The sequence below is a fragment of the Hemiscyllium ocellatum genome, chromosome 3 (genome assembly GCF_020745735.1).
Source record: "Hemiscyllium ocellatum isolate sHemOce1 chromosome 3, sHemOce1.pat.X.cur, whole genome shotgun sequence".
NCBI lineage: Eukaryota > Metazoa > Chordata > Chondrichthyes > Orectolobiformes > Hemiscylliidae > Hemiscyllium > Hemiscyllium ocellatum.
Genome location: NC_083403.1, coordinates 53,269,371 through 53,295,097, shown reverse-complemented (window position 1 = coordinate 53,295,097; position 25,727 = coordinate 53,269,371). Strand labels below are relative to the sequence as shown.

General features: G+C 42.1%; 1 protein-coding gene across 1 annotated transcript in view; it reads left to right on the top strand.

Annotated features, from left to right (window-relative positions):
- The window catches only part of tfap2d (transcription factor AP-2 delta (activating enhancer binding protein 2 delta)), a 116,567-nt gene that overhangs the window by 65,463 nt on the left and 25,377 nt on the right, over positions 1-25,727 (top strand). The window contains exon 6 of the mRNA XM_060820707.1: positions 24,637-24,778. Within this exon, the coding sequence (XP_060676690.1) occupies positions 24,637-24,778 (142 nt within the window). The remainder of the gene's footprint in view (positions 1-24,636; positions 24,779-25,727) is intronic.

Sequence of the window (25,727 nt, the reverse complement as noted above, 5' to 3'; positions counted from 1 at the left end):
AGCTCCTAATTATAGAGTCATAGAGATGTACAGCATGGAAACAGACCCTTCGGTCTAACCTGTCCAAGCCGACCAGATATCCCAACCCAATCTAGTCCCACCTGCCAGCACCCGACCCATATCCCACCAAACCCTTCCTAATCATATACCCATCCAAATGCCTCTTAAATGTTGCAGTTGTACCAGCCTCCACCACATCCTGTGGCAGCTCATTCCATACACATACCACCCTCTGCGTGAAAAAGTTGCCCCTTAGGTCTCTTTTATATCTTGCCCCTCTCACCCTAAACCTATGCCCTCTAGTTCTGGACTCGCCAATCCCAGGGAAAAGACTTTGTCTATTTATCCTACCCATGCCCCTCATAATTTTGTCAACCTCTATAAGGTCACCCCTCAGCCTTCGACGCTCCAGGGAAAAACAGCCCCAGCCTGTTCAGCCTCTCCCTATAGTTCAAATCCTCCAACTCTGGCAAAATCCTTGTAAATCTTTTCAGAACCATTTCAAGTTTCACAACATTTTTCTGATAGGAAGGAGACCAGAATTGCATACAATATTCCAACAGTGGCCTAACCAATGTCCTGTACAGCCGCAAGATGACCTCTCAACTCCTGTACTCAATACTCTGACCAATAAAGGAAAGCATAACAAATGCCTTCTTCATTATCCTATTTACCTGTGATTCCACTCTGAAGGAGCTATGAACCTGCACTCCAAGGTCTTTTTATTCAGCAACACTCCCTAGTTGCTGAGACCTTACCATTAAATATATAAGTCCTGCTAAGATATGCTTTTCCAAAATACAGCATCTCCCATTTATCTGAATTAAACTCCACCTGCCACTTCTCAGCCCATTGGCCCATCTGGTCCAGATCCTGTTGTAGTCTGAGGTAACCCTCTTTGCTGTCCACTACACCTCCAATTTTGGTGTCATCTGCAAACTTACTAACAGTACCTCTTATGCTCACATCCAAATCATTTATGTAAATTACAAAAAGTAGAGGACCCAGCACTGATCTTTGTGGCACTCCACTGGTCACAGGCCTCCAGTCTGAAAAACAACCCTCCACCACCATCCTCTGTCTTCTACATTTGAGCCAGTTCTGTATCCAAATGGCTAGTTCTCCCTGTGTTCCATGAGATCTAACCTTGCTAATCAGTCTCCCATGGGGAACCTTGTTGAACGCCTTACTGAATTCCATATAGATCACATCTACTGCTCTGCCCTCATCAATCCTCTTTGTTACTTCTTCAAAAAACTCAATCAGGTTTGTGAGACATGATTTCCCACGCACAAAGCCATGTCAATATCCCTAATCAGTCCTTGCCTTTCTAAATACATGTACATCCTGTCCCTCAGGATTCCCTCCAACAACTTGCCCACCACTGAGGTCAGACTCACTGGTTTATAGTTCCCTGGCTTGTCTTTACCGCCCTTCTTAAACAGTGGCACCATGTTTGCCAACCTCCAGTCTTCCGGCACCTCATCTGTAACTATCGATGATACAAATATCTCAGCAAGAGGCCCAGCAATCACTTCTCTAGCTTCCCACAGAGTTCTTGGGTACACCTGATCAGGTCCTGGGGATTTATCCACCTTTAACCGTTTCAAGACATCCAGCACTTCCTCCTCTGTAATCTGAACATTTTGCAAGATGTCACCATCCATTTCCCTACAGTCTATATCTTCCATAATCTTTTCCATAGTAAATACTGATGCAAAATATTCATTTAGTATCTCCCCCATTTTCTGTGGCTCCACACAAAGGCTGCCTTGCTGATCTTTGAGGGGCCTTATTCTCTCCCTAGTTACCCTTTTGTCCTTAATATGTTTATAAAACCCTTTGGATTCTACTTAATTCTATTTGCCAAAGCTATCTCATGTCCCCTTTTTGCCCTCCTGATTTCCCTCTTAAGTATACTCCTACTTCCTTTATACTCTTCTAAGGATTCACTCGATCTATCCTGTCTATACCTGACATATGCTTCCTTCTTTTTCTTAACCAAACCCTCTATTTCTTTAGTCATCCAGCATTCCCTATACCTACCAGCTTTCCCTTTCACCCTGACAGGAATATACTTTCACTGGATTCTTGTTATCTCATTTCTGAAGGCTTCCCATTTTCCAGCCATCCCTTTACCTGCGAACATCTGCCTCCAATCAGTTTTCGAAAGTTGTCCGCTGTTGCCATGAAAGTCATCGCAGTTAACTGACAGCAATAGCAGCTGTCTCTGGGCCTTCACACAACTCCACCTTCACCACATTGTCTCTGCATGCTCCATAGCCACCTCACTTCTCCACACTTTGCCCACCCAAATGTTCTATCAACCCCACAACATAATCTTGGCTGCTTTCAGACCAACTCACATATACTTCATAATTTGGTTTGGAACTCAGAGACACTAACAACACTCAAAGGCTGTAGTCGTACTGCACTTCTTAAAAGCAAGTAACCTGACATTCATTGTAGATGCTATTTAAACAGCTGTTTTTTCAAGTAGCAGTGGAAACTAGTTGCAGGTAACCTTGATACAGCGGGCTATGTACGAATAGAGTTTTGGCCAACAACAAGTTGCTGATTGGTCTGTGGACTAGTGACCAGCTATTGATGACAATGGCCTTCCTTCTGCAACAATTGTATGATTATCTTCTAGGTGGCTGAACAACTCCAGGGTGTGATTGAGATTGTCAGAAGCCATCACTCGAGAAAATACTAACTGAAAATGGGAAATTCAGCCCTTTGTATGCTCCATGTGGACAGGAAGGGATAGGAGTTGGACTGGTTAGAATGTATAAACAATCTGTCCATCAGTCATCATTTTCTTTTTCGACAATATATGTTGGGTAACTTGTAGCTGCAAATAATGGGACATGAAATTATCTTTACGTGAAATGGGGAATGTTTGAAGAAATCATTTGGACACTATGGCTTGTCGAAGACATATTATATCCAGTACACATATTTTCTCTATCAAGACATGAAGATAAAAGCTCCTAAATCCACAGAGGTCAAATCTTAAAGGAGTAGCTAATCATCATCTTGTAGATTTAATTGGCACACTTGCCTGTTTTCCCAAAGTCCTCCTGAAATATCAGCATTTCTGACATGGTTCAAACTCTGCTCAGAAAAACATCCATTTCATCAGGTTAAAACTTCGCGTTATTACTATTGAGATGAATCCAATTTTAAATTTTGTCCTGTAAGAATTATATTCAATTTTAGTCAATGGTCTATCCTTGAGTGTGAAGGTCTGCCCGTAATGGAAGTAAAAATGGACAGAGTTTATTTTGTCCGATCAGAGAATGATTTGGGACTGGAATGTATGTGGCGAGACAGTAAGAGTGGCTGAACTGCTCGGTTCACCCCTCAGTTCAAAACCAGCAACTTTTTAAAGAGCCTGTGTGGCAGCTACAGTGCGCTCTGGGCAGCCTGGTTCAATTCTAGCCTCGGGTGAATGTTTGCCTGGAGTTCGCTCGTTCTCCCGTGTCTGCGTGGGTTTTCTTCAGGGGCTCCAGTTTCCTCCCATAGTCCAAGAACGTTGATTGGACTTAAGTCCCTCAGTGGATAGGAAGCCTAGCTCTTCCGAGCTCTTCCGAATCTGATGGTGAGTAGTGCCAGAAAAGGCTGTGGTGGCTGCTGCTGAGACTGTAAGGAAGCCCATGGAGATTGTTGATGGCTGTCATCACTGCTCCTCCTCACCAGTCTAATAGGGAACAGCTGGAAGTGGGTGGGAAGGATCAGGCATGGCCACCCAACCTATTTTATGTTCCCGCTCCCCAAGCTGAAACTTGCCTGGTCACGACTCTTGGATTCCAACCCATGGAATTAGTATAATTAACTTTTTGGAAGTGAGTTCCAGAATCAACATTCTTCTGAAATAGTGGTCCTTAAATTGAAATTTTGATTTGGGGTAGCATGTTGGCTCAATAGTTAGCATGGCTGCCTCACAGTGCCAGGGACCCTGGTTCGATTCCAGCCTCAGGCGACTGCTTGCCTGGAGTTCACACATTCTTGCCATGTCTGTGTGGATCTCCTCTGGGTGCTCCAGCTTCCACCCACAGTCCAAAGGTGTGCAGGTTAGGTGGATTGGCCATGCTAAATTATCCATAGTGTGCAGGCTAGGTGGATTTGCTATGGGAAATGCAGGTTTACAGCGGTAGGGTAGAGTAGGGGGGTAGGTGTGGGTGGGGAGTTCTTCAGAGGGTTGTGATGGGCTGATGGCCTGCTTCTCCACTGTAAGGATTCTATAAGAAAGCTAAAATCTAAAAAAAAAGCAACAAGATTGCCTTGGTAATACTCAGCTACCTCGATTATTGACATTTTATGCTGCCTGATGTAAATGTCTGAATGTCAGCCCAACATTAGCAAAATACTTTAATCCTGATGCCCGAAGGATGAGACCAAGTCAAACTACTGTATTTAGTCCCTTGACTGGCTTAGAAACATCCTTTGGAGTCAATTCTTAGTTAATTCAAGGGTGATGTAGATTAGTATTGATCAAAACTGGATTCAAAATAGAAAATGCAGAAAGCTGAGAGACAGATAAAGGATGTACAGAACCATGCAAAAGAAAATTGGAAAAGGACAAAATCTGATTAGGGAAGTAGGAAAAAGTGAAGAAAAGCAGGACTATTGTTTTTATTTCATGGGATGTGAGCATCACTATCAAGGACAGCATTATTTACTAATTATCTTTGAGTTCAGTGCTGGGCTATTTCAAAGTTAATCACATTTCATTAAACCTACAATCACAAGCAGACTAGGCAGGAGCAGCACAACCCTTCCGTAAAGGACATTAATGAATCAGATGGGTGTTTGCAACAATCAGTGTTATTTTTCATGGTTATTGTCAGCAAGTCTAGCTTTATATTCCAGATTTATTAATTGAATGTAAACTCCATCAGTTAGCTTTATAGGACTTGCAATCATGTACTTAGAGCATTAACGAGGCCTGAGAATCATTCATCCAGTGAAGTTAATAAACGTTTGGTGATATAGAACTTTAGAATTGCTAAAAGCAAACTAGAAATTGAAAATTTCCATCTTGCAGTCATCAGAACTAGGATGCATGAAGCAAATTTGACAAGAGAGAGACACCATTTTATACTGAATGAGAAGGGGGGCTGATTTGCTAGGCATGTAGCTCAAACAGTTAATTATCAATCTTAATTCTCAGACAAGCAGGTAGATTCTGATTGGTCAGGACATTGCCATGTCGATGCAGCAGCGATGGGCTGTCTCCATAACCCCTTTTTCTAAAAAGCTGCACTTCTTAGCACTCAGTGTAACTCGTAGCACAGTATAGATCATTTCATAAATTAGTTTCAACAACAGTATGTTGCTGTCAAACCAATAAAAAATTGCTCCCACAAAAATGAATTATTTGAAATACAAATTCCAGTGCCAGTGTGATGTCGGGTATGCAGTCCATACTTCCCAACAACTGGCACACCATATCAAACAGCATGTTCCTTTGACCATTTGCAGCTGGCAGCAGGTAACACATGCTCATCCAACTCATATTGTAAACCTTAGAGCAGTATATCCACCATTAGATCTGATTCTGCAATTGCAAATCATTTATGAAAGAATCCAGACCATGCTCAGAGTACACTGGATTGAATTGGGTGGCATGGTGGCTCAGTAGTTAGCACGGCTGCCTCACAGTGCCAGGGAGCCAGGTTCAATTCCATCCTTGGGTGATTGTCTGTGTGAATTTGATTGTTCTCTCGATTTCTGCGTGGGTTTCTGCCCAGTGTTCTGGTTTCCTCCCACAGGTTAGATGGATTGACCATGCTGCAGTGTGCAGGTTAAGTGGATTAACTGTGGCAAATGTGAGTTTAGGATAAGGGACTGGATGCTCTTCAGACGGTCAGTGCAGTCTCAATGGGATGAATGGCCTCTTTCCACACTATAGGGATTCTATGATTTTATGAAATGTGATGGATTTGCACACAGGAGAAACGACAGACACAAATACTTTCAACACCCTGTTTTATGTCGGCAAAAGGTATTTGTACATACATCACAACTTTTTCAAGAAAATGGGTCATTGAGACAGCCAAACCCTGCTGGTCCTTATGTAACATCCTGACCAATCAGAATCTACCTGTCTGATCTGAGGATTAATATTGGTGGTTAACTGTTGTTGCTGCAGCTCCATTGCCAATTATGCCTCAATCAATTAGCCAGCCTTCTCATTTTTTTTATATAAAATGGTCTCTTTCCTCAAGTCTGTTTCTTGAATCCTAGTTCTGATGAGTGCAAGTTGAAAATTTTCAACTTAAATTCCCCCTTCCACTTCCACTCAGCTACCGTCTCTCCTAACTGAGGTGTTGAGGCGAGTTGAAAGCAGTTCGGCCTTGTGTAGAGAGCATTAGACTTGATTCTCTTCTGTCTACCTGAGATAGTTTCCCATTCAAAAATGGTGGCAGGTGGCAACCGGCCAGCAAGGGGAATGGCAATGTCAACAGTAGCACATGTTACCACTGGTAACTGAGGGAAAAGCTCCATTTTCTCTTCCTGTGATTGGACCTGGCAGGCAAGCCACAATCCTTTCCAACCCTGTGGTTTTAAAAAAAATGCATTAGGCTCGAATGACATTACCTGCATATTTGGTTGCACTGTTCCTTGCCAGAAGATGTCCCTCTTGCCTGTTCATGTGACATGTTAAAGTTGGACTCTATGAGATCTGAATTAGATTTCAGACAGTGCTTAGTTCTGGCAATTTTAACTCCTTCTCATTTGGTTTCAGAGAGCAGTAAGTTAAAATTACTTCTTTGGCTTTTCAAACTTAGATAGATTTTAAAACTGCTAACTGTAGCATATGTTAGTTTTGTGATATAAATATCACAATAAAAATCATGCTAGCACACCATGTTACAACATCAGACCTGAAACACGAGCCAACAGTTTACATGGGGTACACATTGCATGTATCTCAAGTAAATTGCCATGTATGAAAGTCAAAACGAAGTGGTACATAATGGAGTGAAAGGGCTTACAGTGAGTCGGGAAGCTTGTCCAATTCCAGTCCAGGCATTGGCCATGGTTCATCAGTCACTTAGTCCAAACAAAGGCTGAACATGCATGTCCTTGAATTTGGGGTTTGGGTCATGATCAGACCTGACGTCACATCCAAGGAGCCTGTGAATTACAGTCAAGATTAGAGTGGTGCTGGCCCTTCATCAGAACTAAGCAGGGCTTCTGCCCGGAACGTCAATTTTCCTGCTCCTCAGATGCTGCTTGACCTGCTGTACTTTTCCAGCACCTGTCTAATCTTGACACTAATCTCCAGATCTGCAGTACCCCACATTACAGGTACATCATTTAGGGTTCTGTGGACAGATAAATTCAGAGGGTGGACCATGAGGTGTTAGGCATGTCCTGCAAAGTCAGGCCGGGGGCACTGGACATGATTAGTCCTGGGACCTTGTCACTAATTCTCAATGGGCTTATAAGGAATCCTAGAGAAAATGAGTAACTCAGCGCTCAGGATGAGCTTCATCCCAGTGGGTTACTAAAAGAACGGTGAAGGTGATGGGGTGCCATTGGAGATAGTAGGATGGGATTTCATAGTGAATATGAAGGAATTAGAAACTCCAGGGCTCAAGCTAAATCTCCAATGTCTTTGTAACCCTGGTCTGCAAATTAGGTGGGAGAAATGTCACAAGACGTTTTAAAATCATGAGCTCTGGGTAAAATGATGACATTAGTAATCTTAAACATGGGCCAATATGTGGAGGCACCAGCATTGGGGTGGAGTGGACAAAGTCAGAAGTCACACAACATCATGTTATAGTCTAACAAATTTATTTGAAATCACAAGCTTTAGGAGTGCTGCTCCTTCATCAAATGAAATGAAGTGACTTCACCACATGGAATACAGGGAGAACTAGCCATTTGGCTCAAAGGTATAAGACAGAAGGTGGTGGTGGAAGGTTGCTTTTCAGACTGGAGGCCTGTGACCAGTGATGTGCCACAAGGATTAGTGCTGGATCCACTGCTTTTTGTCATTTATATAAATGATTTGGATATGAACTTAGGAGGTATGGTTAGTAAGTTTGTAGATGACACCTAAATTGGTGGTATAGTGGACAGCAAAGATGGTTACCTCAGAGTAACATGGGATCTTGATCAGATGGGCCAATAGGCTGAGGAGTGGCAGATGGAGTTTAACTTACATAAATATGAGGTGCTGCATTTTGGAAAGCAAATCAGGGCAGGACTTATACACTTAATGGTAAGGTCCTGGGGAGTGTTGCTGAACATCGAAACAAGGAGTGCAGGTTCATAATTCCTTGAAGGTGGAGTCTCAGGTGGACAGGATAGTGAAGAAGGCATTTGGTACTGTTTCCTTTATTGGTCAGTCCATTGAATAAAGCAGTTAGGAGGTCATGCTGCCGCTGTACAGGACATTGGTTAGGCCACTTTTGGAACATTGTGTGCAATTCTCATCTCCCTCCTTGAAAGGGTTCAGAAAAGATTCACAAGGATGTTGCCATGTTTGGAGGGTCTGAGCCAAAGGGAGCGGCTGAACAGACCGAGTGTCAGAGGCTGAGTCTCAGAGGCTGAGTGGTGACCTTATAGAGGTTTATAAAATCATGAGGGCATGGATAGAGTAGATAGACCAGGTCTTTTCCCTGGGGTGGGGGAGTCCAGATCTAAAGGGCATTGGTTTAGGATGAGAAGTGAAAGTTTAAAAAAGGAGCTAAGGAGTAACGTTTTCACTCAAAGGATGGTACATGTATGGAATGAGCTGCCAGAAGAAGTGGTGGAGGGTGGTACAATTACAACATTTAAAAGACACCTGGATGGTTATATGAACAGGAAGGATTTAGAGGGATGTGGACCAAGTGCTGGCAAATGGGACTAGATTAGGTTGGGATATCTGGTTGACATGGACGAGTTGGACCAAAGAGACTGTTTCCGTGCTGTACATCTCTATGACCCTATGACTCTATGACCTGATGAAGGAGCAGTGCTCCTAAATGTCATTTCAAATAAACCTACTGGACTATAACCTGGTGTTATGTGACTTTTGACTTTATTGCCAAATAGAAATGGAGAGGAGACCGAAAGATCATTCAGGTCACAGGGCCAGCATAACAAAAACAACATAGAGGACGGGGGGTAATCTGTGTGTTGCAACTGAAGCCTGAAAGCCATTCACAACGAGAAACAATGTTGAATCCTTACCATATCAAATCAAAAGTCATTAACTGTCGTTGGGTCAGCCTGGACTAGCCTTCTTAATGACATTGTGGATGAAACTACACCAAATGGACTGCAGTGGTTCAAGATGGTAGCTCAACACCACCTTCTCAAGGGTAACTAAGGATGAGCAATGAACAAGTCCCATAATCACATTCTGAATAATAATAAAAATGACTTTACACAGTGGCTGACACTGTGTTCAAAGTGTGTGGAGCAATTTTCTATATTTATTTCTTTGGGAGTGAAGTAAGACTTTTGAAATTGAAGTCCTTCTGAGACGCAGTTGCCTCTTAGAAATGATTAAAGTAATCATGCCTCCACTGATTTAGTAATGCCATTCATTTGGCTTCAATTTACATATCATGGACAGATCATTAATTGTCCAAAGATGCACAACGAGAGTTTGAACTTCAAACAATCATGACCATTACATTGTGTGCACGAATTATCTCCTTGACACATCAGCTAGCTTTTGGATGGTCCTACGTCTCACTATTTCCTATGGGGGCCAATTTCACAATCACATTTCATAGCAAAGGTTGGAAAACAATGCATCACAGTTGCCTGATCTGTATATTGACTGAATTTATGCAAGGACATGGTCTTTTCTTAGGCCATGAGGCTGTATCATTGTGGGCTACTGGCAGTATGGTATCTCCAGTACAGCATGAAAACATTAGTTGTACAAAGTACAACTGGATAAGTTAACATACATCAGAGCTCATTATAGGGGCATTTGAATTACCTCCTTGGGATTCCTCCATGATACACTTTTTGAGGGAATCAAGTAAGGTGTCATTGTAATGGACATGAGGCCTCAAGAGTTCCTCCAATAAAATTGAGTTATTTTTCTGACATTCCCTACAGATTATCTAATAACTGATTACACATGGAGGACACCAAGGCTGGTGTCAATGTGGCCTGGGTGATAATCTGAAGACAACATAGAAGGAGACAGTGATTACAACTGCATTAGCAAACCCAGCAAGAATAGACACCTCCAGTAACTGCTGCATGGCCTCCAGAGGGAGAAGCAGTAGGTGAACGTCTACTAAGGAGGGGGAGGAGGATGATGGTACTCCAGATCTACAAACCTCACTGTCATTTTCTACTACCCGCTGAACATCAGTGCAGAATTAATCAAGGATATCCCACATTATTATCTCTGACCTCTATTATCAGCTGGAGGAGGATTTGCGAGGTGATTCCATCCCAGTGACCATGAAGTTAACACTTTTCTGAAATTTTGTGTGAGCAGCTCATTTCAAGGAACAGCTGAGGACCCATATGTCATCTCACAATCCTCGACCCATAAACACATTTGGATCTCCAGTGATTTTCTTTTCTCCAAATCACAGGATCCATATTCTTTCATTGTGATTTATCAAGGAGCTTGGGCAGAGGGATTCTCTTCCATCACTCATTTCCCACAGCTAAAGGGCATTAGTAACTGACTGTACTCAACAAAAAAAGCTTCGTCATTAACAACATTCAAATTATTTGTGACCATTGATGCCAAATTCTGGAGGTCTGCATCATAAATCCTGTGAGCTATGTACTGGAGAACTCAGGTTCCTGTCTCTTTCCAAGGTCATCAGTCAAGGACTACTTCTTCCAGACATGGCTCAATACACCTTTAGGAAATTCTGCAAAAGCAACATGTCCTGGGTGCAGAAAAAATCAGGAGATAACAGTAATCTTATGAGAAGAAAGATGACGCTGAGGATCAGAACATTACCTTGGAGGGGCATCCTATAAACATGCCAGAGCAATATATTGCCAGTTAGAGGAGGCTAGTGAAAACCTGCTTGAAGTTCCCTTCCAGTATGAATGAGTTGGGTTTGAACTTGTTTTAAGTTCTGTTGTTTGTCAGATTAGCAACATTTTAAGCACTTTGGTATTCTTGAATAAGTGTCTATTACCAGTGTGATTTTAGGCTTGATATCTTTGGATGATCCCATTTTAAAGTATCTACATAAGTTGTCCTACGGACTACTTTGTTGTCCTGAAACGTTTAAGCATTCTCTTGGACTTTGTTAAATGTATAAGAGGCAATACTTAGCACAGTGATCAGCTAAGGAAAGGTACGCAATGAAGGAGAGCAGTCATGGGAGTGAACATCTCAGTGAACATCTTCCAGTCTTGAATGGTAGTGCACTACCTCGGAAAGATGATATATGGAATGAATCTTGTCCTGCAGAGATGCATGGAATCATCACTGATTCTGTGCTCACTTACAAGGTGTGTGCAAGTATGAAAGTTTTGTGCAGTCCATGCCTTAGTACAGTCCTTGCATTTTGCATTTAGCATCAAAATTGTTCACATTTAAGTATGATGACTTGGCTGTGATCATCAATGTCACAGTTCAAAGAACCCTGGCGTCTGAGTCTATCTGCAGACAAGGAATTGGTTGTTTGCAACAACTGAGCAATGCTTGGACTCTGCAACTTCTCCAATCCTTGGGATATCTGAAGAGGCTGCTCATATCTTTCTTTGGGTAAGACTTCATCAAATTTTACTGTTAAAATTAAGTAACAGCAGACATTTTAACATTGCAAGTGAACATGTACTTCAAAAGTGAAAGGTTGCTTATGATGATATCTCACTTTGGAGCACTCAGTAATTTTTCTTCCTCCTTTCCCTCCCTCTACATCCTATGGTGAGTCTTACCCAGATGAAGGCTCACCCTCCTCAGATTGAATTGCTACAAGTAGCGAGGGATGTAGAGGGCCTGGCTCCTCCGCAGTGTCCTGAGAAGAAGCCTCTGAAGGGCCTCAGTCCTGCTCTTCCTGTCTGTGGCTGTCTGCAGGCACTACTTGTCATTCTGAGATGAAAAGGCACCTGGAGTGAAGTCCAGGTCCTTTTTCTTCCTTAGATTACTTACAGTATGGAAACAGGCCCTTCAGCCCAACAAGTCCACACCGACCCTCTGAAGAGCAACCCACCCAGACTCATTCCCCTACATTTACCCCTTCACCTAACATATGGGCAATTTAGCATGGCCAATTCACCTGACCTGCACATCTTTGGACTGTGGGAGGAAACTGGAGCACCCGGAGGAAACCCACGCAGACACGGGGAGAATGTGCAAACTCCACACAGTCAGTTGCCCAAGGCGAGAATTGAACCTGGGCCTCTGGCACTGTGAGGAAGCAGTGCTAACCACTGTGCCACTGTGCCACCCTAACCACCTTACCTCACCTTACCATTGATGCTGAGTACTTATGACTACAGCAATGAGGTACAGGACTCTGCATGTACCTGAAAGTCACTATGTGTCCTGAACATGACTCTCATAGGTGTTTACTAAACCATGCATGGAGACAGGCAGATAGATGTATGCAGGTGGAGGTGGGTACTGCAGATGCTGGAGATTAGAGTGGTGCTGGAAAAGCTCAGCAGGTCAGGCAGCATCTGAGGAGCAGGAAAATTGATGTTTTGGCCAAAGCCCAGCATCAGACTTTTCATCGGGCTTCATCAGCAGCTGTGATGAAGGGCTTTTGCCCGAAATGTCAATTTTCCTGCTCCTCAAATGCTACCTGAGATGCATGCCAGAGCCAGCACAGTATTGATAAAACTGATGAACTCCTCCATCTTTTGATTCAGGTTACCGATTGCCTCTGACAAACCTGCCTGCTGATCCTGTCAGTGCAGTTGGACATATCCATTAATGGAGGAGAACAGGGGTTCATCTCTTGCCTGGGGTTAAGCTAGTGCCTGAGATGGTCATCTGACTGTCAAAGGCCTCGAATGTTGTGCGTTGACCACCAGTGAAGGTGTAACATTGATGTACCCACTGCAGTCTAGTGTCTAATCTAGATAGAGCCTTCTCTAATGAGGTGAAAGTCTTTGAGTTGTTAGACAATTCAGGTGAACAGGTTACAGGGGATCCAGCAGCTTCCTTTCAGAGGCGCAGGTTGTTGTGGTTCTGTTCGCCGAGCTGGAAGTTTTTGTTGCAAACGTTTCGTCCCCTGGCTAGGCGACATCATCAGTGCTTTGGAGCCTCCTGCGAAGCGCTTCTTTGATGTTTCTTCCGGTATTTATAGTGGTCTGTCCTTGCCACTTCCGGGTGTCAGTTTCAGCTGTCCGCTGTAGTGGTTGTTATATTGGGTCCAGGTCGATGTGTTTGTTGATGGAGTTTGTGGATGAATACCATGCCTCTAGGAATTCCCTGGCTGTTCTCTGTCTGGCTTGCCCTATGATAGTAATGTTTTCCCAGTCGAATTCATGTTGCTTGTTGTCTGCGTGTGTGGCTACTAGGGATAGCTGGTCGTGTCGTTTCGTGGCTAGTTGATGTTCATGTATGCGGATTGTTAGCTGTCTTCCTGTTTGTCCTATATAGTGTTTTGTGCAGTCCTTGCATGGTATTTTGTACACTACATTAGTTTTGCTCATGTTGGGTATTGGGTCCTTTGTTCTAGTGAGTTGTTGTCTGAGCGTGGCTGTTGGTTTGTGTGCCGTTATGAGTCCTAAGAGTCGCAGTAGTCTGGCTGTCAGTTCTGAAACGCTCCTGATGTATGGTAGTGTGGCTAGTCCTTTTGGTTGTGGCATGTCCTCGTTCCGTGGTCTGTCTCTTAGGCATCTGTTGATAAAGTTGCGCGGGTATCCGTTTTTGGCGAATACCTTGTATAGGTGTTCCTCTTCCTCTTTTTGCAGTTCTGGTGTACTGCAGTGTGTTGTGGCCCTTTTGAATAGTGTCCTGATGCAGTTTCGTTTGTGTGTGTTGGGTAGTTACTTTCATAGTTGTTTCAGAGCGTTTCAGAACTGACAGCCAAACTACTGCCACCCTTAGGACTCATAACGGCACACAAACCAACAGCCACGCTCAGACAACAACTCACGAGAACAAAGGACCCAATACCCAACATGAGCAAAACTAATGTAGTGTACAAAATACCATGCAAGGACTGCACAAAACACTATATAGGACAAACAGGAAGACAGCTAACAATCCGCATACATGAACATCAACTAGCCACGAAACGACACGACCAGCTATCCCTAGTAGCCACACACGCAGACAACAAACAACATGAATTCGACAGGGAAAACACTACTATCATAGGGCAAGCCAGACAGAGAACAGCCAGGGAATTCCTAGAGGCATGGCATTCATCCACAAACTCCATCAACAAACACATCGACCTGGACCCAATATACCAACCACTACAGCGGACAGCTGAAACTGACACCCGGAAGTGGCAAGGACAGACCACTATAAATACCGGAAGAAACATCAAAGAAGCGCTTCGCAGGAGGCTCCAAAGCACTGATGATGTCGCCTAGCCAGGGGATGAAACGTTTGCAACAAAAACTTCCAGCTCGGCGAACAGAACCACAACAACGAGCACCCGAGCTACAAATCTTCGCACAAATCTTGAACACCCAGATCTCTTTGTACTGCCCCTTTACCTAACTTGATTCCATTTAGGCAGTAATCCGCCTTCCTGTTCTTGCCACCAAAGTGGATAACCATACATTTAACCACATTAAACTGCATCTCCCATGCATCTGCCCACTCACCTAATCTGTCCAGGTCACCCTAACATCCTCCTCACATTTCACCCTGCCACCCAGCTTAGTATCATCAGCAAATTTGCTAATGTTATTACTAATACCATCTTCTATATCATAAACATATATTGTAAAAAGCTGCGGTCCCAGCACTGATCCCTGCAGTACTCCACTGGTCACTGCCTGCCATTCCGAAATGGAGCCGTTTATCACTACTCTTTGTTTCCTATCAGCCAACCAACTTTCAATCCAAGTTAGTACTTTGCCCCCAATACCATGCACCCTAATTTTGCTCACTAACCTCCTATTGGGACTTTATCAAAAGCTTTCTGAAAGTCCAGGTACACTACATCTACTGGATCTCCCTCATCCATCTTCAGAGTTACATCCTCAAAAAATTCCAGAAGATTAGTCAAGCATGATTTCCCCTTCGTAAATCCATGCTGACTCTGACCTATCCTGTCACTATTATCCAGATGTGTCGTAATTTTATCCTTTATAATAGACTCCAGCATCTTTCCCACCACTGAGATTACAGTAACTTGGTCTATAATTTCCTGTTTTCTCTCTCCCAACTTTATTAAAAAGTGGTACAACATTAGCCACCCTCCAATCCACAGGAACTGATCCCGAATCTATCAACCTCTGGAAAATAATCACCAACGCATCCACGATTTCTCGAGTCACCTCCTTCAGTACCCTGGGATGCAGACCATCAGGCCCCGGGGTCTTACCAACCTTCAGACCTAACAGTCTCTCCAACACCAATTCCTGGCAAATATAAATTCCCTTCCATTCAGGTCCATCAGGGAGATTGCTTGTGTCTTCCCCAGTGAACACAGATCTGAAGTACCAATTCAATTCTTCTGTCATTTCTTTGTCTCCCATAATATATTCCCCTGTTTCTGTCTTCGAGGGCCCAATTTTAGTCTTAACCATTTTTTTTTTGCCTTTCACATACCTAAAAAAGCTTTTACTATCCTCCTTTATATTTTTGGCCAGTTTACCTTTGTACCTCATTTTTTCTCTGCGTATTTCCTTCTTAGTAATCCTCTGTTGTTCTTTAAAAGTTTCCCAGTCCTCTGTTTTCCCACTTATCTTTGCTATGTTATACTTTTTCTCTTTTAACTTTAAATGTTTCTTAACTTCCTTTGTCAGCCACGGCCATCCATGCCTCCTCTTAGGATCTTTCTTCCTTTTTGGAATGAACTGATTCTGCATCTTCTGCATTATACACAGAAATATCTGCCATTGTTCCTCCACTGTCATCCCTGCTAAGGTATTGCACCATTGAACTTTGGCCAGCTCCTCCCTCATAGCTCCATAGTTCCCTTTATTCAACTAAAATATTGTCACTTCCAATTGTATCCTCTCCCTCTCAAATTGTAGATTGAAGCTTATTGTATTATGGTCACTACTTCCAAATGGCTCCTTCACTTTGAGGTCCCTGATCAATTCTGGTGTTGGAGAACTTTTGACAAGAAAATGAACTGAACTAGCCATATAAGTACTTCAGCTGTGGCGTAATCACTTCACTCAACCTCCTTGTCAAAGATTCCTGAGCTAAAGCCTCACTCTTCACTCCACAGGAACTTCCTTGGACCCTCTTTTTGGGGCAAGTCTGTGGACTTTTAATTGAGGTTTGAGGAGGAGGGTGGGAGGGAGGCCCTATTTTGTACGACCTGGGATCTAGAACACACCCACTCAAATAACAATCACTTATCTTCCCGACTGGCTTTGCTCTCCAACTTCATTTCCCCCCACACCCGCCGTTCTCTGCTGCAAAAAGACCGTTGGTATTGAGGTAAGTTCTTAAATAACAATCACTTACCTTCCCGACCGGCTTTGCGCTCCGACTTCACTTCCGCCCAGCACCCGCCGTTCTCCAACACACTCCTAAATTGTGCCTTTTAGATGGTGAAAAGCATTTGAAGAGTCAGAAGTTTAGTTACTCCCTGTAGGATTTATAGCTTCTGACTTGCTCTTGTAGCCAGAGCTGAAAATGTGTTGCTGGAAAAGCGAAGCAGGTCAGGCAGCATCAAAGGAACAGGAAATTCGACGTTTCGGGCATAAGCCCTTCATCAGGAAAGGATTCCTGATGAAGGGCTTATGCCCGAAACGTCGAATTTCCTGTTCCTTGGATGCTGCCTGACCTGCTTCGCTTTTCCAGGAACACATTTTCAACTCTGATCTCCAGCATCTTGCAGACCTCACTTTTTCCTCTTGTAGCCAGAGTACTTATATGACTAGTTCAGTTCATTTTCTTGTCAAAAGTAATCCCCAGACAGCATGAGATTTAGTGATAGTAATGTCATTGAATGCTAAGGGTGATGATTAGATTCTCTCTTATTGGAAATGGTCATTGCCTTGTGCTTATTTGACATGTTACTTGTCACTTATTCGATCAAACCTGAATATTGTGCATTTGGACATGGACTGCTACAGTATCTGAGGAATTGCCAATGGTACTAAACGACGTGGAATCATCGGTGAATATCTCTACTTCTGACCTTTTCATGGAAGCAAAGTCCAGAAATCCAGACCTTTTTCCTCGTAGGGAAGGAGGAGCCTGATGTCTTCACCATCTTCACTCCTTCCACCCACCCACCCTAGCCACAGGGTTCTAGGCCTCTGCTCCAGGTTGCAGATCATTTGTTTCTACAGTGAGACTAAAGGAGAGATTGATTCTGATGAGAGTGGATAAGCAGTTAATGGTGATGCATGAGCAAAAGAGGTGTCTGAGGTGTCTTCAGTGAATGAGTAAGAGGCACAGAGAGTCGGAAGGGTTGGTAATGCTTTCCTGAACAAATAATATTGGAATTAAAATGTTAACTTTGTTTATCTTTCCACAAGTGCTGCCTGACCTGTTGAGTTTCTGTAGCACTTTGTGGTTTATTCCAGTAGCATCTCTTGCATCTGCAGTTCTTTCTTTTATTATCCAAATTTCATTAACAGGAATGCCACTGACTATCTCATGCTGCCTGCATTGACACTCAACTGGAGCAAGAGGAATGCCAAACAGCATGCACGACCATCCATAGCTCCCAAGTGGCATGAAGGAGGAGTTTAGAAAATGATTCCTTACATCCAACTTTGCTTGTCAGTATCCATCCTTCACATTTAAAGCAGTAAAAATCCCTGCATTGGCAAATTGTGGCAACATTATTTCGGTGATTGGTATGGGATAGTGAGATCTCCTCAAAGCTTTATTGAGATCCTTTGGATTCATGTGTACTGTCAGATTTCTAACTTGCTTTACTGCTATCATACTGCTCATCCAGTCTGTAGGAGTTGTCACTTCCTTGATTCCTCCCTTTATCAGCTCCTCTATCTTGTCCTTCAAGCTGGACCTGAGGACAGTTAGATCTCTCCTCAGCAGATGTTTAATTAGTCTCGCGCTCTCCGTTACTTCAAGATGATCTGCACAAGAATGACAGCACAGACCTATGAAAAGACCTTTTAAATTTCTTATGATCTGTTAAACAGTCAGTGGATTGTTGCCCTGCAAAATGCTGCAAATCCGTTCTGGTGCACATAGCATTCCGAGCTTTTGAGGTATCTGCTTAGTATCTGCTATCTGGAACTCCAGGTCCTTCTTCTTACCACTTCATTTAGCTGTCAATTTACTTTGTCCTTTTGTAGCGAGCATTATTTCATCATATAAACCCAACTTTATCTTTCAATGCCTTCAGTTTTGAATCATCATGTTGGGTTACTTCACATAGATATGTGAAGCCCATGATGTTGCAAATAGCTCCAGTCTGTGGTCATCATTCTAACAGTCACAAACGATTCGTCAACTTAAGGTAGGAAGGGTGCCAATCCATTCCTATGTGTGTAGATCGATTTGTCAGAACCATTGTCTGACATTTCTCAGCAGCCACCATTATAAACTTGCTTCTTTCCAGCATAATGCTTGTGTACAAAATGATTCTGCTCATTGTAGTTAGAACTTTGTTTTCCTCATACTTCATGTGTTCTTTTTTGCTTGCTGTTCTCCAGAATATTTTCATACGGTACTTTGGTCTTTATCTTTCTGCTGGTGTTTCTGCAATATGTCTTTATTTCTTCCCATGTTCTAATGTTAAACACACACTGTTCCCAAATAATATTAGCAAAAAGGTTCAAAGAGGGTCTTCAAAGCCTACAAAATTTCTCCCATTATGGCTTTCCTGATCTTTGGTAAAGTTCAGGCAATTTGTCTTCCTACTTTCCCTAGCATTGAAAGCAGAGTTGTTCTTTTGTTCAGGTTTTCTCTTTTTCTCTGTAGCTTTTCCAAATTTTACCATCGAGACTGGAACAAATTTCAATTCTGTCGCAGGTCACCATTCAACTCCATAGTTGCAGGGTCTGGAAAATTCAAAGCAACACTGACCTGCCCAGTAATACAAAGTTGCAGACTGAAGTTTTACAGCAACTGCCTCTCTCAAAATCCACACAATTTCAGCTTCATACTTCTGACACAGTGTACAAGAGGCTGCCTTTAATGGCTTCTTCCTTCATGCCTCAACACAGAATAACATGAGTGGTCATTAGACTATAGTGATCACAGGGTACAAGCTACGCTGTACAAATGCATTTCTTTAAACAATCTCTGTGTGTATAGGTGGTCCATGTTTCATGGAACCAGCTAAGACAAACAGAGTGAGATGACAGCAGGGTCTGACAAGAATGAACAATTCACAATAAGAAAGACTTTTAATATTCAAATAAAACCTACTTGCTTAAGTGGAAGATTCATATGACTTGTACTATGAATGAGCTTCCACTTCTATGGGAGCAATTTTCAGTACTTTGGTGGCCATTCCAACACATTGGAGTATTTTGCTTTTGATCTGGCTGTCAGCCCATGCAGCATAATGGGAGGAGCTTATGCAGCTCTTCCTTGCACATCAAATGTGAATCAAGGGAAGTAGCAATGGCAACATTAACCGCCACAGGAGGAGCATCATCAATTTTCTCCTAAACCATCCCGTAGTCCACAGAGATTGGTGCTAAACTCAGAGCTCCAGCTTGTAAAAGGCAAGACCATGATACATGCCTTTCAGGTAGAGAATTCATTTTCTGAACGTGTCTGAGTATCAGTGTCTCAGGAGCTCAGACTTTCCTGTCATATGGCTGTGCATACTTGCTGTCTCCTGGAAGAAGACCTTCAACCAAATGGGCCAGGCGTACAGGCACTGCCAGTAGCAGTCAAGGCCACCGCAACTCTGAAGTTCTTTGCCTTCTTCAAGGATCTGCACGTGACATTTGTGGAATTTCACAATCAAATTGCACTGCTTAGGCAATGAATCCCATGTTTGTCAAGGCTAGCACTTTGTAACTGATGAGATCAGGCAGCATGATAGGGTGCTTGGATTTTCTGCCTTTCTGAATTCTCACAGGTCCAGTGAGTCATACAGAGAATATTTGTCACATTTGTCTTTAAATGCAAGGGGTTCCACTCCACTAATGTTCATCTGCTCTGCAACCACCCTCATAAATAAAATGAGAAAATACTGGAAAAACCCGGAAGGTGTAGCAGCATCAAAGGAAAGAGAAACAGAATTAATGTTTCACGTCCAAAGGCACTTCCTCAGAACAGAAATGTCATCATACATGTTTGTCCAAAATCCAGCTTCGAAGCAGAGTCATTGGATTTCTCTTTGGAGGAATAGCTAATGTCTGAAGATGATGCCATGTATGAGGAGAACAATGTACAACAAGAGATTCAGAAGCACTAATAATGTAATTGAGTAAGAAATCTTCCTTGTGCTGATCAGTTCATATAATCTCTTCTGTGACCCCGGTCCCGTTGAACTCTTTGACCAACTCCTGCTTATTCTCTGAGACTCACAGCATCACTCCGGGCACTCTTACGACTCACACCATTATCTCCAGGGAAACTTTGCTGAAATGTTGTATTGTCTTGCCGCTTGATGTCTCTATCTATATAAGCTCCGGCTCTCTCAAAAGACATCGACAATGTTGCAGTTCTGAGGGTCCCTTTAACCACCGGAGTGGAAATAGATTCAGATGAGTCATCACCAAGCCTTTTCACTTTAATCAGGAAACCTAGCAATCAGCGTTGGGTTAAAAGTCAACTGGCCAACACATTGCTAAAACTATCAAATTCTTGATTTGATTCTGGTTGGTTTTGATTTTCGTGGACTCAGTGGGCCAAAGGGCCTTTTTCTGTGCTTCAGATTTCTATGTCTCTATGATTTTAATAATTTCTTTGCTTGAACAACTTGCAAGTTTTCTTCTCCCAAAGGTGCATGGGTTTTAAGCTGTGAATCGCAGGGCCCCATAAAACAGGAAGATTCTTAATTTGACATAGAAACAAAGAAAAAAGAAGCAGGAGTTTGGCATTTAGACTTTCCAACCTGCTGTGCCATTCAATATGACCGTGTCTGATCATCCAACTCAATAACCTTGTTGCCATTTTCTCCCCTTAATCCATTTCGTTCTGAGAACCACATATGATGCCTGCTTGAAAATATTCAATGTTTTGGATTAAACTGTGTTCTATGATAGTGAGATCCACAGGCACACCACTCTCTGGGTGAAGAAATTACTCTTCATCTGAATCCTAAGTGGACTGCAATATATGGTTAGATATGACACCTGGTTCTGGTCATCTGGACTTTCCAGAGTGTGGTGGTTCAGTGCTACGACAAACTCAGTGGTACGAGCTATCTACAAATGATGGTCTCTCCAGAAAAGCAGATCAAAATATGTTGCATGAAGACAAAATTAGGTGAAACTTTGACATAAAATTTGTCTGACTGAAATTCACACCAACAAGAATGATTACTTGAATTAGCCATCAAAGAATGTCTGAAGCTTCATCGACATATGGGTATCAATCAGCCAATCAAACCTACTGAAAACCTAATCTAGTCTTTTGCCTTCTTAATTTCATCTTGTCCTCTCTGAATACAAATTTCTGTATGGCATTAGTTTGAAAAAGAACAGGAAAGTCCTCATGAACATCCTGGCCAATTTCCAACCCCTCACCACTAACATCACAAACACTGATTTTGTTTTGATCATTGTGTCCTTGCTGTTTGTGGGAACTTTAGATTAGATTACAGATTAGATTAGATTACTTACAATGTGGAAACAGGCCCTTCCGCCCAACAAGTCCACACCAACCCGCCACCCACCCATAAAAATCATCATTAGATTACTTACAGTGTGGAAACAGGTCCTTCGGCCCAACAAGTCCACACCCACCCACCGAAGCGCAACCCACCCAGACCCATTTACCCCACACTACGGGTAATTTAGCATGGCCAATTCACCTAACCTGCACATCTTTGGACTGTGGGAGGAAATCCACATAGACACGGGGAGAACGTGCAAACTCCACACAGTTGGTCGCCCGAGGCTGGAATCAAACCTGGGTCTCTGGCGCTGTGAGACAGCAGTGCTAACCACTGTGCCACCGTGCCACCCACATTGTTCATAAATTGGCTGCTGCAGTACAACAAGAAATATTTTAGTGAGTGAAAAGGGCTTTCAGACTGCCTGACGTCCTTGAAAGTGCCATCATGATGTAAGTTGTTCTTTTTTATTGTTTCCTTTTTAAAGTTCCTAATCACTTCCTGGTTAAAGAAAAACTATGATGGATTTTGCTTCTACTGCTGTTGATAATAAAGAATTCATGTGGCAAATGTCTGCTGCATAAATAAGATTCTCCTAAGTGCATGCAATGTCTTAGTTTATTGTACTTCAGAATCAGGTTAGTTTAGCAGTAAAACCTTCACTTCTAAGTCAGATGATGGTAGGTTTAAGGTCCACATACAAAGTTGAGTGTGCAAACTGGGTTGACTATGCTGTTAACTATGCAGCATGTTGGGAGATATTGTCATTGAGATGGAACATTAAATCAGGTTATCGTTGTTCAAGGAAAAGATTTGTTGGCACTTTTTAATAAAGTGAACAGGAGTCCAATATCCCAATCAACATTTAAGCCTTAACACCATCAAAAACAAGATAATCTGGTCAATTAACAATTCAGAATTGATGATACCTCATTGTATGTGTTTAGCTGTGAAGCAATTGAGTACATTTCATAAGTATTGGCTTCAAAGAGCTTCAGGATTCTCTTAGAATGTAAAAAGAATTCTACAAATGCAAGTTTTTCTCCTTTCTTTTGCAGATAATTGTTTAAGTTTTCCAGCTACTGATTCAAAACTTAACACTGTGGAATTGTACTTTAACAAGGTTTCAAAAGGTTTAGAAGGGGGAAAGGGAGAAAATGAGAAAGAAAAATGGGGGAACATCTAAAAATGTTCAAAACGGCAAACTATAAATGTTGATACATTTGCTCTGGATCAGTTGCACTTACACTCCAACCCATACATTGTAGCCAATGTGAGGCTGAAAATACCTTTCAACCCTCATCAAATCTGACATATCCACAATTTACAAATTTCTCTCTTGTTTTATATTTTTGTGATTTGAGGATGCCTGCACATCCAACAAAAAAAAACTTTGTTGAAGGCTACAGTAGGCTACGGTTCAATTGGTATCACTCTTACCCCGTGTCAGAATATTGTGAGTTCAAGCGTCACTAGGAAATTGAACACAAAAATCAAGATTGACACTTTAGAGCAGTTGAGAAGTCACGCTATAATATTAGAAGTGCCATCTTTTGAATAAGGCATTAAAGTAAGGTCCTGTCTCTCAGGTGAATATAAAAGAAGATATGACACTATTTTGAAGAGGAGCGGGGAGCTATCCTTTGTATCCTGGCCAAAACATATCCCTTAATCAACACCACAAAAACAGGTTATCTGGTTCGTATGACTGATGGTTGTAATATATGAATATACAAATTAGGAGGAGTAGGCTATTTAGCCCCGTTAAGCTGATCTGATTGATATCTCAATTCCAATTTCTTGCACATTGCTGATACCCTTTCATTCCATCATTAGTCAATAATTTAACTGTCTCTGCCTTAAAGTAGGATCTTATTGTGCACTGTTATCCTACATTACAGAAACTATAATTATATTTCAAATGTATTTCATTTTCTGGAAAAATTTTTCAAATATTTTGAGGGTGTGAAAGATACCATGTAAGTCTTTTTCACAAGTTATTTACTTTTCTAAAATTCCATAGAATTAAACTTGTACTCTTATGAACATTGTAAGCTGCTTTGCTACCTTCTATTGTTGATCCTTTAGTTTTATTTTCTTTTTATTTTGATGCAAGTTCATCTGTTTTTGTAAAAAAAAAGCATTTTCATTGGATGTTTGTCATTTTAGGTTCCATTCCTGATGCCTTTTTCTTTGACATGCAAGGTATTCAAGTTAACCTGGCATGCAAATTTCTCTGGAGCTATTATAAATTCTACTCAATGTCAACAGAAACCAGGAAGCCACAGAAAATGTGAGGCATTTGTAGATTCCCTTCTCTCTTTCAAAAAGGCACGTTGACACCATAAAGTGCACCATCTAGTGGGCTGATTGAACTAAGAATAATCATATGGTAATACAATACTGTGAATATCATTCATGACAACTGAGTCAAAATCTGTGGTTTGAATTTTCCAGGTATTCCAGTGCAGTGTACACAGTAGCTATTAATCAGAACAGCACCCTGTAGTCTGATCATTGCAAGGTGCTGTTTATGTTCATCCATTGGAATATGTATCCAGTTGCAAAATAACATTTATTGAAGTGTTGGTGCGGATTCAGATCTACAGACAATATAGCTGAGTGTTTATACTATTATGAAATGTTGAAGTTGAGAGTAAGTTATTTAACATTTGAAGCTCTATGAATTCGGTGCTGAATTTGGGTTTTCTATCAGATGGAAATCTAGCTTCTGGTCAACAAGTTGATTTAACACAGTTTTAATCTTCAGATATATTGGTCATTTAGATTTTAAAAGTAATTTCTCTTCTCCCGTAAGGTGAGGCCCTCCATTTGGCGCGGGATTTTGGCTATACGTGCGAGACAGAATTTCCAGCCAAAGCAGTGGGAGAGCAGCTAGCTCGACAACATCTTGAACCAAAGGAACAGACGCCAAGGAAAAAGATGATTCTAGCAACAAAGTATGTAATCTGAATTATTCTTTCACTCTGAACCAGTTTCATTTGTTCCCTTCCAGAACACTGCATCCCTCTCTTGTTAAAAAATGATGATCTTTGCCTCTATTAGCATTTATAGCTTTTCATTGTAATCATGTGTGGCTTAAACAGTGTGTTCTGCAGGCTATCTGACCTAGGAGCATCCCACTCAAACTTGATGCTGTATTATCTGACAATTACTGAAACTAATTCAGAAGTATGCACTTATTCCTTCACTTGTAGTAGTGAGACCAGGAACCTCAAATATTAAACCTCAGACAACACTGCAACAAAAGCAATACTGTAGGAGAAATCAGCATCAGCTAAGTGCTTTGAAGTTCTCAGGACTTTGTTGATTTCTTCAAGTGACGCAAGTATGATTGGCTGGACTATTGTTTATTGTCTGTCCCAAAATGCCCACACACAGGTAAGAGTCAATTCAGTTGCTCTGGCTCTGGAGTTACAAGAAGGCCAGACCAGATAAGGATGGCAGATTTCCTTCTCTAATAGGGCATTAGTGAACCAAATAGGTTTTACAACAATTGCTATGTGGTTGTCCTCAGGCACCTCTTTGATGCAGGTTTTGTTTGTTGGCTTGGAATTTTGGATTACTAGTTCAGTGGCATCGCCATTCTACCACCACCCTCCCTGTCAGGAGTCGAGGATGAACATTTTCGAGGTCTGGTTGTGGGAGATTGAATGGCAACCAGAAACAGAGAAGATTGTTATAATCCTATTATATTTCAGAGTTGATTTTCTCAGAGTCAGAATCAAACCAAGGCGGGAAGGGCCTGAAGCAGGAATTAGGGGACTTATTTACGTATTTGCAACTGACCTACTTCAGATATAGGTAAATATTGGTTCTTGCTTATTTTTGCCCATCACGAGGGTGAAGGGGATGGATGAACTTCAGGCCAGAAAAGTGCATTCGGTT